This window comes from Bos mutus, chromosome 1 (genome assembly GCF_027580195.1).
Source record: "Bos mutus isolate GX-2022 chromosome 1, NWIPB_WYAK_1.1, whole genome shotgun sequence".
Taxonomy (NCBI): domain Eukaryota; kingdom Metazoa; phylum Chordata; class Mammalia; order Artiodactyla; family Bovidae; genus Bos; species Bos mutus.
Genome location: NC_091617.1, coordinates 77716981 through 77732325, shown reverse-complemented (window position 1 = coordinate 77732325; position 15345 = coordinate 77716981). Strand labels below are relative to the sequence as shown.

General features: G+C 39.4%; 1 protein-coding gene across 11 annotated transcripts in view; it reads left to right on the top strand.

Moving 5' to 3' along the window:
• LPP (LIM domain containing preferred translocation partner in lipoma) overlaps positions 1–15345 on the top strand; it is a 765001-nt gene that overhangs the window by 540537 nt on the left and 209119 nt on the right. For all 11 annotated transcript variants that reach the window (XM_070371859.1, XM_070371864.1, XM_070371863.1 and 8 more), the window contains one exon: positions 14244–14370. In XM_070371859.1, coding sequence (XP_070227960.1) covers positions 14244–14370 — 127 coding nt within the window. The remainder of the gene's footprint in view (positions 1–14243; positions 14371–15345) is intronic.

Here is a 15345-nt window from a genome sequence, read left to right as displayed (position 1 = left end):
AAAATATTTCTGTGGTCACTCAGGAATGGTATCATCTTCCAGTTTTTTGTATTAGAGTATCAATGACCCTTTACATGATTTTTCCCCTTGTCCACCTCCAGTACAGTGCTAGTTATCATTTCTTTTTTCTGTCTGAAGATTTAGCATTACCTCTCCAGCTGGTATCAGAGACTGATAAAGGAAGTAATCTTTTGACGGGAAGTTCTACTTTTGCTGAATCATGAGTGAAAACACCCAAACCAGCACTATCTCTCTAAGTCTCTCATTCGATCTACATCAGAATGACCCAGGACACTTGTTATTTTCTAGGTTGCCATCTTTCTACACAGAGGAAATACTATACATGTACATACTATATAAAATGGAAACAGACTCACAGACATAGAAAACAAACTGATGGTTACCAATAGGGAAAGCAGGGAAGGATAAAATAGGAGTTTGGGATTAGCAGATACAAACTACTACATATAAAAGAGATACACAATAAGGACCTCCTGTATAGCATAGGGAGCTATATTCAATATCTTAGAATAAACTAAAATGGAAAAGAATATGAAACAATAATAAAAAAGAATATGAATATTTACACACACACACACACATACACACACCTATGTATATATAACTCAATCACTTCGCTGTACACCAGAAACTAACACAACATTGTAAATTATAAAATTGTTAATATTTGTCACTAAGGAACTTTCCCTTGATAGTTTAAGACATAATGCAAGATTAAATCCTCCTAAACATAGTAGATAGGTCATAAAATCCCTCTGAAACAATGTGTAGATTGGTTGAGAGTCTGAGCAGTTGGGTAATGTTTAAACGTGCACTTTCTGGATTGATGACAGCGTTCAGATTCCAAGTTCCCAGGTACCATCAAGGTGATCTCTGTGCTTCAGTTTTCTCATTTGTAAAATCGGATCTCCGATCTGATGGGGCTGCTGTAGTGATTAAATGAGTTAACATATTTTGAACATTGTATAGTGCCTGCTAAACTACTCAAGATACTGTAATTATTTTCAGTCTCATCAATTACAAATCAATAAATACATAAAGTATGTATATATTTCTGCCTTTCAGAGTTTATGGAAAGGGATATTTCTTCAATAGAACTACTGTTATCTGAATCAAAGTTGCTGATCGGTTAGAAATATTCAGTGTTGCTGGCCTTTAGATTCATTGTCAGGGCATGCTCTTTTTCTCCCTCTGCTGCAGTGCTGCTGAATGGCATGAGTCATTCACAGTCCCTCATCCACTTTCCTGCCACATTTGAAAGGCAGCCATAGCTCACATTTGACAGACTGTTTGTGAGCATTTAATGAAAGTCATGAGCCCCTATTAAATATTAGCACATGCCATGTATCACCTTAGGTATTACTCACAATGGCCCTGAAGTGGAAACATTCCCTCTTCTCTGCCTGCCCCTTGACCCCATTTACAGATGAAGATGCTTAGGCTAAGAGAAATTTTTTAAAACTTGTGAAATGTTATGCAAAATAAGGAATATAACTTGGTGTTTGAACCAGCTTTTTCTGCTTCTGAAGCCCACACTTTCTCCATTACACCACAATCAATGTTTCTGAAAGTAAACAGGGCCACATTGGTCTCCAACCTCTGGTATAATTAGCATCATGCTTTAATCAGTGAGGTTGACTGTCTTGATTAACCTTTATGACAGATCATGTAAGTTTCATATTTCTAAATGAATATATAGAGGCAGCTGTAAATTAGTGGAAAAACACTGAGCTTGGATCAAAAGACTCATGTTTAACTCCTGGTTCTGCCACTTACTATGGGTGTGATTTTGGCTAAGTCACTTAACAAAACACTAACATGGTTGTTTCTTTGTACAAAAAACACACATTCCTGCCTTAAAAAATATTAAATGAAATGTAACATGTGTGAGTATTGCCTTGGAGTTCCTTGTTCCTGTAAAGGATCATGGAAATGCAAAGGTTTTTCTTCCTTTGTTTTGAATCCTAAAGCCAGCTTATCCTCCCTGGTTTTGGCATCCCCTAGTCCTCCATAAACTCTTTCCTCTAAATCCATATCATCCGTTGTTGTATTCACATAGCATCTATTACAGTAGGGACTCCCAACCTACGGGGATTCCCTGTTAGGAACCAAGCTGCACAGCAGGAATTAAGTCTTGGGTGAGCCAGCAAAGCTTCATCTATATTTACAGCCGCTCCCCATCACTAACATCCTCGCAGTCGATGGAAAAATTGTCTTCCATGAAACCAGTAGAAGTTGGGGAATGGCTGTGTTATGGTATAGCGTGTTTTTAAGGGTAAGAATAAGCTCTTAGTGCTGGTAGTGAATGAGTTCCATGGGCCATCTCATTTAACTCAAGGGATAAATCCTATTTGACTCCATGATACCATTTAGGCAACTGATATTTAGTAACAAGAAGTGTCTTGCCCTGAGTCACCCAAGAGTCAGGTAGAGGATGTGGAGTTTGAACCCAAGCAGGTAGCCAGCTCCTGGAGTCTAGACTCTGAAGTATCTAAACCATACTGGTTAGCATCAGGAGTGTTTTGCTTCATTCATTATTTCTCCCTCATGTGCCTTGATTTCTTGACTGAATTAAAAATTCCTTAAACTGGAATTTCAATTCCAGTAATTGAGGTGTTGAGTATACCTAAATTATCTTGATGATTGCCATAAAGCCTAATTACTAGTATTTGTGGATAATTTAATGTAGATTTCATGAGGCTACAATTTTCCACACTGCTTCAGTATCCTGGAAGCAAGGACTTTTGACTCCTTCCTCTTTGTCTCCAGAAGCTAATCTTCCACCATGTTGAGCTACTTTGATTTGATTTTCACAGGTCAAGCAAAAAACCTTTTCTCTGTTATTCTCCCAAAGACACTTTGCCTGCCTGCCTGCTGAGGCCCAGAAATCCAATGTGATCAGTGCATCTGTCAGGGGATGGACTTGTTTGCTGCCAGTGGTATTGTTACCGAACAAAACACACGCGCTTCCTTTGCATCCAAAGTGCCTTGGATCGCTGAGCAAGAACCTTTCTGACTCAAATGAAAACCACCTTGTGTTAGGTGAAATATGAGGAGTTAACCATTTGTTTGCTGGCGTGCATTTCCCACGAAAATCTCAAAAACAGAAATTTACCTCAGCCATGGAAAGTGATGTGCCAAGCATCATATTTGCATATTAAAACCGAAAACTGATTTGCATGTTATTTCAGTGTCTTGTGTCACGTTCAGGCATCTGTCAAGCCCACTTAGATAGAAACAGCTTGTATAGTAGGAAAGTGTTTCTGTGCATATCTGACTGAAAATCTAGGTGCCCTTTTTTTTTTTTTTTTTTTAAAGCAAATTGTCCCCACTTCACGTGCTTTTTCTTCTGGCTCTGTATCTGAAAATGCTAAAGATAAGACTGAAATCTCATGTCTTGCATAGTAGTTCATTAGGGCCCATTCATTTTTTACTATATTCTATTTATTTAATTTTAAAATATTAAAGAAAAATACTGACTCAGTAATCCATCATCCTAAAATAAGCTGTTAAAAGTTTCATATTTGTTTCTTTCCAGTATCTCTTTTTTCTTTATGCTTACAGAGACAAACACACTGGCACTCTTACGTATATATTTGTATACATTTGTTATTATCAGCATACATGTTCGGTCTCTTCATTCATGTCCAACTCTTTGCAATCCTATGGACGGTAGCCCACCAGTCTCCTCTGTGCATAGGGTTCTCCAGGTAGAAATACAGGAGTGGGTTGCCATTCCCTCCTCCAGAGGATCTTCCCAACCCAGGGATCAAATCTGTCTCCTGCATTACAGGTGGATTCTTTACTGTTAAGCCACAAGGGAAGATTACTGTTTTAATGTCAGTCTTTTTTTTAACATGAAATGACTAGAATTGTGAAACAATCTAAATATGTAACAATAAGAAATTGATAAGGCCCTAGTGAATTAGAACCCTGGTCAAGGCCGGAGCCCTGGTAAGAAAAACACTAAGATGTCTAGTTGAGGATGGCTTTTCTGTGTGGCAGTGCATGGAAAGCAGTGCATTGTCATAGCTCTTTCCTTCCTGATGTTGGAGCAACTAGCCCTTTGCATTGTTCCAGGCAACCAAATAAAGATGAAATATCTTCACAACCAAAGTCACTGCTGGGTACTAGTGAAGCACAGCAAAGACCAGGATTTGGTTTTGTTTGAAAACACAACCTTGAATAATAGTTCATCCCATTCATCAAACTTCTATGCATTGAGTCTCATTGAGGTGAAAATTACCAATGGAAATAACGTCTTGTCATTGCTTTGCCTTTGTTATGTCAAATCCCTTCTGCATAACACACAAAAAGCCTAATTAATGGAGCAAAGAAATGCAGGTAGGTTTTAGCTCTAGTGCTGTGGAAATAGTTTCTATTAGCCTTGTACAGGAATCAATTTGCTGGGGATGTTAGCACTTGCCACAGAGGCCACTGGCTTTCTCCTTTAAGGAAAGCCTGCCTTCTTAAAGGATAAAAGTATGGAGAATATGGAAGTTTGGAGAGAAAGAGCAGTGAAATAAGAACTATGAAACTGGTTGGCAAGAGATCTTTGCTTTACTTTCTTTCTGACCCTGAATATCTAGGGCTCCTGCTTTTCACTTTTCATAGCAGCCTACCAAGTGGGAGAGCATCCATGGACATGCCGTTTTTGCTTGGAGCTCATCTAGGCAGGAAAACATAAGGAGGCTACTTCCTTCTGAATAACCAAACATGAGCTCTGCTTTACTGTTTATCTTTGATGCCAAAGGCTAAGATGTCAACAGTTTAACAATTTGGAGAACCAGCATAGCATACCTTCACCAAATGTCATGTATTTCAAGGTTTATAGTTTAAAAGACTAAGGAATTACATCTCTCGCTACAATAATTAATGTGAAATTGAAATAGACTACATTAGACTGAAGTAATTTATCAACAAATAGAAGACTGAAGAGTTACTATTACTCTACAAACCTTCCACTTCCAAGAAGAAAACCATCTTAGTTAGTGGTTTGTAAGTTGTTTCCTGGTAATTGTAACTGTCATTTAATATTTCATAAAGCTTCTTCATATGATCTAGATATTATTATCTTCCAGTTTATGGATGAAAAAGTCTAATGGAGAAACAAATCCGTGGGGAATTGAAATGGTGCCCTAGACGTCAGGCCCAGGAATAAGCATGCTCAAAGTCGGGGCATTCTTGAGGTCACCCTGACACGTGGGGACTGGGAGGGACGGGTGTGGAGGGAAGCCACTTTCAGCTCAGGCTACACCACCATAATGCCCTGGTTTGCAAACACACTGGGCCCTCAGTGGACACTTAGCACTTTCCCCAGGATTCAGTGACATCCAGTAACTCCACTATGCTATCATTCAGGCTTATCAGTCCTTGCCTGTATCTCCAAATTTGGCCTAAGAAGAGTGATTTAGGGGTATCAGTACATGGCATGAGAAAAGGAGCATGAAAAAGAGATTATAAGAAAACCAAGTTTTTGAAAGTTGAGAACTAACTGGCATGGATTTCCAAGCTAGAATCAAAAGTTTAAAGTCGAGTTTTCTAGTGGTTTGCTTTGTGCCTTTAACCATTCATTCTCCTTATGGGAGAAATGGGCCTTAGGAATAGAAATGGGCCTTAGAAAATGGGCTTTAGGAATAGAAGAGCTAAGAGCATGCCTTTCTGCTCCCATGAAGCTGTAAGGAATGTTTCATTTGTGGGTTTCTAATTGTTAATAGGTAGTTCTTCTCCTGCCCCTTCCTTCTCTGTGACCCATCCATTGCTTTAAATGTGAAGCAGGGTGAGTATTCAGCCCATCTTCTGCCCTTGGCCTGAAGGGGTGCTCCATTGACTAAGCAGTGAGATGTTGAGCATAGAGTGTGATAATTCAGTGAGAGTCAGAAAGTAGAAGCAGCCTCAGGAAATTACAAACTGCAAACTTGACATTGTTAAATAGGGGGAGAAAAAAGAGCAAAAATATCAGAAACATATTTTTTCTGGCAGGCTTTCAGCTCCAAAACGGGACTAATTCTACCTTTTGAAAGAAGATAATTTCGATGTTTCTTTTTTCAAGAACACATAATTGAAGTTATTTTCCCTCTGAGAGAAGGAACCTCTTGTACATCATTGCAAATGGACAAGAAAAATGAACAGCTCTGGTACCCAGAGTGATAGAGTATTCATTATCATGTAGTCTCTCTGAATATCTTGGCTGCCTTTTCCTGGTGTCGTATCTGCCTGGGCGGTGCTTTTCTGGTAAGGTTAAGATTTTCACTAAGGTTAAGTTACCCAGCACTCTGTAACTAGGAAATCAACATCAGGGAAGGACTCATGGAGGAAAGATGGCCCATGCTGAGGTCAATATCAGAGTAACTCAGAGTCTAATATGATGACTGATTTAAGTAGCCATTTTGTAACATGGATCCTTAGCACATGTTTTGAAATAATTAAACTGGTGATAACAAAGACTGAAGGAGGCAGGTGTTCTCCTAGAGCTCTCTGTTGTTTGCGCCTTAGTGTATGCAGTTTACCATGCTTCCTTTTCTCTTTAGGAGGGATAGAATTCTGCTTTCTCTACCCAAGAAGGAGTGGTGGTAGGAAAGGGTGGTTAACCTTTGTATGTTCTTGATTTCATGCCCCATGTGTAGTGAAAGTTCTGTAGGCTGCAGAAACCCTGTGACCTGCCAGCTGCTTAGTCAGATTCAGAGTGCTGAATGAAGTTCTAGATTGTTTCAGGAGATGCTGATAAGTAGTTTAAGTCCTCCTGTAAGTGGAAATCTCTGTAATAATGAGGTTTCCACTTACTCAGTGTGTGTCTGTTTTTAATAAACTACAAAGTATCCGTAAATATGAATATCTGTGATTTCACTATAAGTATCTGTAATGATATGTGCCTTTCATATTATAGGCACAAAAGTGTGATAGACTCAAAGGAATCTTTGAAAACACCATTTTACACATAAAGATACTGAGGTTCAGGGAATAGAAATGATTTGATCAAAATGACTGGACAAGTTAAAGGTAGAACTAAGATTAGAGAGATAAATAGGTCTTTTGTACTTAATAGGTTTTGATGTAAGAAAGTATAAAATATTACAAATACAATGAAGTGCTATACAAATATGACAGATACTCTCATTTGTGTTGTTCTTTATCTGGCAGAGGTTTTTTAGCTCACCAAGCAGATTCTGTCCATGTGCATTTTGTTTGCAGAAACTGTCCTTATTTTTTCACAGTGTCATCCATAACCTTTACCAGGGGTCTAGATCCAAATTTGGCTACCATATTCATATTAAGCTTTCCCTGGAATGATAAGTAGCTGGGCTCCTAGCAAGACAAGAACCATGGCAGAGAAGAGCCTGATGTAGATATTTGGACATTTTCTGTTTCCTGTCACGTTTGTGTCAGGAAAAAAAATTTTTTTTACTATCTAAGGAAAAAATTTTCATTGTAGACAAATGGAAAATATAAATAAAAAGACTGTAAACCACTGGCCCGTCACTTTTTAACCGTTAACTTCTGAGTGTATATCTTTCCAGTCTCCCTTCTGTAAGTTGGAGGCAGGCAAGCCTAGGCAGTTGATGATTCTCCTCCAGGAGTGAGCTCCCCTCCTTCCTATCTTTCATATGGTCATATATGGAAAATAGTCTAGCTATGAGCTCAGAAGGAAGGGGAAACACATTTTGGTGAGAAGTTAGCAAATGTACTTAGTAAATACCAGTTCTTTTAAGGCATATTAACCATTAAATTGCTCAGAAATCGCATGATGTCTGGTTGCAATTTTTAAGGAATCATTCTCTTTGGTGTTTGAGGTGTTCACCAAAGACATACTTCAGAAGCATGACTTTAGTAAAGTCAACCCACCATTTTCAGTTCAATTCAGGTCATGTGTGACTCTTCGTGACTCCGTGGACTACAGCACGCCAGACTTCCCTGTACATCACCAACTCCGGAGCCTACTCAAACTCACATCCATCGCACCAGTGTTGCCATCCAACCATCTCATCCTCTGTCATCCCCTTCTCCTCCCACCCTCAATCTTTGCTAGCATCAGGGTCTTTTCCAATAAGTTGGTTCTTCACATCAGGTGGCCAAAGTATTGGAGTTTCAGCTTCAGGATCCATCTTTGCAAATGAATATTCAGGGTTGATTTCCTTTAGAATTGACTGGTTTGACCTCCTTGCAGTTCAAGAGACTCTCAAGAGTCTTCTCCAACACCACATTTCAAAAGCTTCAATCCTTCGGTGCTCAGCTTTCTTTATAGTCCAACTCTCACATCCATACATGACTACTGGAAAAACAATAATTTTGACTAGACAGACATTTGTTGGTAAGGTAATGTCTCTGCTTTTTAATAAGCTGTCTGGGTTGGTCATAACTTTTCTTCCAAGGAGCAAGCAAGCATCTTTTAATTTCATGGCTGCAATCACCATCTGCAGTGATTTTGGAGCCCCCAAATATAGTCTCTCACGGTTTCCATCGTTTCCCTATCTGTTTGCCATGAAGTGATGGGACCGGATGCCATGATCTTAATTTTCTGAATGTTGAGTTTTAAGCCAACTTTTTCACTCTTCTTTCACTTTCATCAGGAGGCTCTTTAGTTCTTCGCTTTCTGCCATAAGGGGGGTGTCATTTGCGTATCTGAGGTTATTGATATTTCTCCTGGCAATCTTGGTTCCAGCTTGTGCTTCATCCAGCCCAGAGTTTCACATGATGTACTCTGCATATAAGTTAAATAAGCAGGGTGACAATGTACAGCCTTGATATACTCCTTTCCCGATTTGGAACCAGTCTGTTGTTCCATGTCCAGTTCTAACTGTTGCTTCTTGACCTGCATACTGGAGGAACAGGATGGGGAGACCACTTTCTCCCCCACAAATTCATCAAAAGATCATTTGAGTGTTGAGAGCAACTTCCACAAAACAACTTCTGAACGCTGGCAGAGGATACCAGGCACCCAGAAAGGCAGCCCATTCTCTTTGAAAGGAGGTAGGACAAAATATAAAAGACCAAAAAAAGAGAGACCATTTTAAATCTCCTCAGTTCAGTTCAGTAGAGAGATCATTTTAAATCTCCTCAGTTCAGTTCAGTTGCTCTGTTGTGTCCAACTCTGTGTGACCCCATGGACTGCAGCACGCCAGGCTTCCCTGTTCATCACCAACTCCCAGAGCATCCCAAACTCATGTCCATCGAGTCGGTGATGCCATCCAACCATCTCCTAATGGTTGTCTGTTGCCTGAAACAGTCTTGAGTTTGACCACAGTCCATTTCTCTAGCCTCATCCTAGCTCTGTTCTTCCTCTGTTTCTTAACATTTTTGCTAATGTTCATGGTCTTTTGTGCATATTATTCTTGCAATATCTTTACTTTTTTCCTCCTTTCTTCCTTTTCTCTTTTTCTTTCTCTCTCTTTCTTCCTTTCTTTCTTTCTTTCTCTCCCCCCTCCCTCTCTCCTTTGTCTTCCTTTTTTTTCACCTGGTGAAATCCAGTTTATCTTTTAATCTCAAACTAAATAGTCACCTCCTTTCTGGCAGTGTTCTGCTATCTCAGAACACTGAATTCATACCTGTTTTTTCGTACTTACACTTTACTGTAATTGCCTATTTTCTTGTCTCTTTCTTCCTAAACTGAGTTGTCAGAGGCATGCATGAATCCTGAATAATTTGACTTTATAATGATAGTGCTTAGCACTTGGCATTTCCTTAGGAAAAGTATGTTAAGAGAATTTTGAAGGAGTTCTCTAAAGTTTACGTCTCAATAACTCATCTGTGGATCATGTAATTTTTTTTCACCTTTACTAGGAGGTCCAGGCATTTCAAAGAACACACATGCTAGTGATTAATATTGATACTTATAAGAATGTCTCTTCCCTAGAAAAGGTTAAAGACTGTGTTTATACTTGTTTTGCAGTTCTTTTGTTTCACTATTTAGCAGTAAGCCTCCACTCTGAAAGACATGTTTGCTTATTAAATAATACAATCAGTAGATTAAAATCCAAATGACTATAAAATAATAGAGCTAGAAGTACTTGGAGACAACAATGTCGAAGCCCAGAGAGGTTTTGAAGTGGAGCCGAAACACACCTGGTCTCAGTCAGGGCTCTGCTATCTTTCAGAGCTGGTACTTCACACAAAGTTGCTCAGTTACCTTCTCTGAGCCTCAGTTTCCTTATCCATAAAAAGGGATCCTGTATCACACAAGCCTGTTGTATAAACATTTGAGAGTACATATATGTGGAAGCAGGCACTTTGAGAAAGGTCATATAGATACAAGGAATTATTGTGTCACAATGAGTATACCGCTGGTACTATTCACATTTCTACTTTTGAAGACATAAAAAGCAAAAAATGCATCACACATCTTGCCAGCCCTCTCTCACCCCTACTTAAAAATTTTCAATTGTGGTCTATTGCCCAGACACAATTTTAGAAACTGCTTGTTAAAAAAAAAAAAATGAATCAGACAGTTATTAATTTTTCCTAGGATATGTTAAGTTCTAAGCAAGACAGAAATTGAAAGGGGTCTCTTCATCCCAATGAGAAAAGTACTATAAACTACTACTTTGAGACTTGAACCTTGAAGAAAGTCCTGAGCTGTATTTTTCTGAGTATGAGAGACAACTGGGAAGAAATTGAGGTTTTACCAGTATGTTTCCACAGATTTTGAGCATTACCCACTGGAGACAGCACATGTGGAGAGCTCTACAGCCAAATAAGACCCAGAAACACTGAGAGAGATGATCTCTTGGGGTCTTTAGTCATAAGAAGAAAGAAAGATAGTCTTAAGTCGTGTCTAACTCTTGCGACTCCATGGACTGTAGGCTCCACTGTCCATGGGATTCTCCAGGCAAGAATACTGGAGTGGGTTGCCATTTCCTTCTCCAGGGGATCTTCCCAACCCATGAATCAAACCCAGGTCTCCCGCATTGCAGGCAGATTCTTTACCAACTGAGCTATGTGGGAAAATACTTTATTCAAAAGAAATACTAAGATTCCAGGACAGCCATTATATGAGATTAGAATCTAAAAGAAAAGAACCTTTCCAAATGTGTTACTTCAGAAACAGTATCAAAAACAAATAGGAAGGAGTATTTGTAGAATAAAAGAAATAATAGACACATTTTTTTCCCCTCAAAATCAGTGAAACACTGACATGGTAAATACTTTGAAATTAGACCTCTGCTTGAAATGTATGTTCTTAAAGGTAGAATCTGAACTGCTGGCTTAGATTTACAGAGGACAAACTTGGTTTTCTTTCTTTGTTTATATGAAAAGGAAAGCAAGGAGATATTAGGGCCAAACAATGATAAATTGTGTCCATTCTCTGAGGGTTGGGCTGGAAACAGGAGTTATGAGATTTTCTTTACTAGCTGTTGATTTAAATTAAAACAGCCACCACCATTAATATTTCATGCTTTTCTAGCATTTTTCTCTATGGAAAGTAATGTTTGGTTTAAAAAAATGCAGAGTTTTAGAGCCAGGTGATACCAAATTTGGTGTGTAAGTTCTCTCTTAATTGCAGACCTGCAAAAAAAAAAAAGAATATAGATAATTTTCCTATCTCGTCTTCATTGTTGTCACTGTACAGGGATAGTCCTCTCCCTCTGAGGCAGGTTGGGGGATCCAGAGTCCCTTTGTTACCATGGCTTGAAAGTAGTAGTTAAGCTCTATTTAGCATGAAAATCAAGTTGCCTGCGTGAATCCTCAGTCACATCAGTTGTGTCCAACTCTCTGTGAACCCATGGACTGTAGCCCACAAGGCTCCTCCGTCCATGGGATTTTCCCGGCAAGAACACTGGAATGGGTTGCCATTCCCTCCACCAGGGGATCTTCCTGATCCAGGGATCGAACCCACGTCTCCTGTGTCTCCTGCATTGCAGACAGATTCTTTACCACTGAGCCACCAGGGAAGCCCAAAAATCAAGTTATCTTAATTCTCACAAAGACTGTGAGGTAGCATTCCCAAGCCCATTTTACAGAAGAAGATCTGAAGTTCAGACAGGTTCACAGGCTCACTTTGCTAAAGCACTATCTCCAACCATAATGCCACTGCTACACCATATATTCCTTCACTGTCATTGGCCACAGTAACTTTATGTTCTTATATGAATATTTCTGTAAAATTTTCCTAAAAGTTGATAGCATATATGAGCAATTTGAAATTTAATAGTACCAGCAAATCACTCCAATGTTCGTATCTGCATATATTCCCACCAATATAGTGTGCTTTTTGTAAAGAATCATTTGTGTGTGTTTCTCACCCTCACTGGACTCAAGTCCTCTCAAAGGCAAAGACGGTGTCTAACACATCTTTATGCTTGTGGAGGGTACACAAATAGACCCTGTAAGAATGTGTGGATAAACTAATAAGCAAAAGAAATGTGAATGAGTCAAGAGCTTCTTTAACCTCACACTAACTCTATAAGACAGACATTGTTTGCAGTTTAGAGGAGGCCCTGAGATTAATATTTAATGTTCCTAGGATAAGCGACTTCACTTTCACTTTTCACTTTCATGCATTGGAGAAGGCAATGGCAACCCACTCCAGTGTTCTTGCCTGGAGAATCCCAGGGACGGGGGAGCCTGGTGGGCAGCCGTCTATGGGGTCGCACAGAGTCAGACAAGACTGAAGGGACTTAGCAGCAGCAACAACATTTATACAACAGTTTAAAAAACTTGTACAAAAGTTGTTTGATACAACTGAGATGAGAAGGGACTTAGCAGCAGCAGCAGCAGCAGGATAAATGAGTAAATCTAAGATGGGCTCTTATTCTGGCTTTACCTTAATCAGCCCTGCCCTGATCTTTTGGGGCATCAATTTCTTTACCTCACAATGAGTAGTGAGGTAATGATTCTGCAGGTTCCAGATGAAAAATAATTATAGAGTAAAAGGTCAAATAGGTACCGATCAACAATTTCACATGTATTTAGTTTAGAAGGCATTTCATGCCTTAAACATAACACAAATAATTAATAACCCTCTTGGTTGTTGAAATAAATTCTGGTAATATAATCATGAAACTTTTGCACAGGGATATGGACTTCGAGGGATTTTCACATCCAAGAACTCATTTGGTATAGTAAAGACAATGTGTGAATGAATATGCAGCTTCATATTTTGTTGAATTGATTCTTGTAAACTACTCATGAAAGGAGAAACTTGGTCAATGATTTTAAGACTGGATAAACATCAAGGAACTGCATTCCCTATCTCAGTTCTTCCCCTTAGCCACAGGGAACATCATCACTGTTATTTCTAAACTTATAACAGTCTTTCTGTTTTTAATACTTTGAAGATACTGGGGTATGCTATCGGAAATGGTCAAAGTTAGAATATAGGAAAAGGAAAATATAAGAAATTCCCTCTTATTTACATAGCACAAGCTGTTTTGCATCTGGCAGATTCTTGGCTGATCACTTCAAGTGTTCTTTCACTTGACCTTTGATTCCCTCACATTGCTTTCATCCAGGTGCATCCATCTATTGAACCCCAATCCAGTGTTTAATGCTGGTGATTTACTTTCTCATTTGATATGTTTGTTTGCAGTGCAGGAGTGGTCTAGTGGGGTGGGGATGTGAGGGGCATTTAACATTCTTAACTGGAACACACGTTCCTTCACATTCTGGACCCCATGTATCCAATAATATTCATCTTCTTTCTTATGTCAAGCTTTACATATGGTCTCAAAATATACAACTGCCAGGAGCTCCTTAAGCCACCTGGTTTTTTCCTCACCTGAATGTAAGATACTTCAACCCGGATGTTTCCTCTCCTTCAGCTGAATAAGTCCTAATCTGTGTTGACACCTCTCCTCTCCTCTGGAATTCTTCCTCTCATGCCAGAGTCCCCTTTGTGCACTTTCCACAATTGCTTTATCGTTAATTATTAGGGTGCCTATATCTCTCACTTGACTATAAGCTGCATAAGGGAAGAGACTGAATATAGTCATCCTTTTTTTTTTTTTTTTTACAAATATACAACTGGAGCATAGAGACTGCTTGCAATTGTTGAATGAAATACAGCTCTATTCTTTTTACACATGAATTTCTAAAGCCTGATAGATGGCTTATCTAGATAAGGCAAGTGAATAAAGTGGTACCTCCAAGGTCAGACCTTGAATAGCTGGTAAAGCCAATCAATCCTAAACCCAGGTCTTCTAATAGCCCTGTCCAGTGCAAACACTACCTGGCTGCCTTGGTTGATGTCTAGATTGTCCTTAAAGAACTTTGTGTTTTCTGCCTTTCAGGGTGGACCAGCAGGGTCCATGGGACCTCCAGCTGCACCCTCCTCATTCCGCCCTGAAGATGAGCTCGAGCACCTGACCAAGAAGATGCTGTATGACATGGAAAATCCACCCACCGATGAATACTTTGGTGAGTGGGGTCTAGAACTGACTTCTGAAGTAAAGGTTCTGTTCTGTTTTCCTTAATCAGTAATTAGGAATAGTATCAGCTCCACTGGTACAGGCTTTGAGTCTTGATGCACTGGAGTTGGTACACACGTGCACACACCTGAGTGTTCTGGATACTGCTTTGTGAAACTGCTGTACATGTGATATCTGTTTAGCTTGGACTAAAATTTCAGGAGTTATGCAGAGTTTCTTGAATTCAAATTTTATTTTAAAAGTTAATATTTGACAATTTATTAGCTTCTCATTAGACAGACATAGGGTTTCTATGTGGGTTCAGGGAAATGGGAGACGTTCATTTACAAGATGGGGAATTGGGTGGTATCGAAACTCTTTGCTCTTAATTTTTCCCCCCTATTTAGGAAGAGTTTATCTCTTTGTTTTTGTTTTGTTTTGTTTTTTTCTGCTCAAAACCTGTGAATAATTATCAATGGTTAATCCATTCAGTCCATTAGTGTAATGTCAGTTTATAAATTAAAAGCCAGTTGCTGCTGCTGCTGCTGCTGCTAAGTCGCTTCAGTTGTGTCTGACTCTGTGCGACCCCATAGACGGCAGCCCACAAGGCTCCCCTGTCCCTGGGATTCTCCAGGCAAGAACACTGGAGTGGGTTGCCATTTCCTTCTCCAATGCATGAAAGTGAAAGTGAAAGTGAAGTCGCTCAGTCGTGTCCGACTCTTAGAGACTCCATGGACTGCAGCCCACCAGGCTCCTCCATCCATGGGGTTTTCTAGGCAAGAGTACTGGAGTGGGGTGCCATTTCCTTCTCCGATACGCCATTTATGAGGTATTAAAAATACATAACCTGTCCTGAAGGAGGTTGGAATTATTCAGAAAAGGCAAAAACAGCACACAAATAATTGATAGTCTAGGTATACCAGGTAGAGTTATAAGAGGGACTTAGGTCAAATGTTATAAAATGTAAACGCTCTCTGCATCAAGA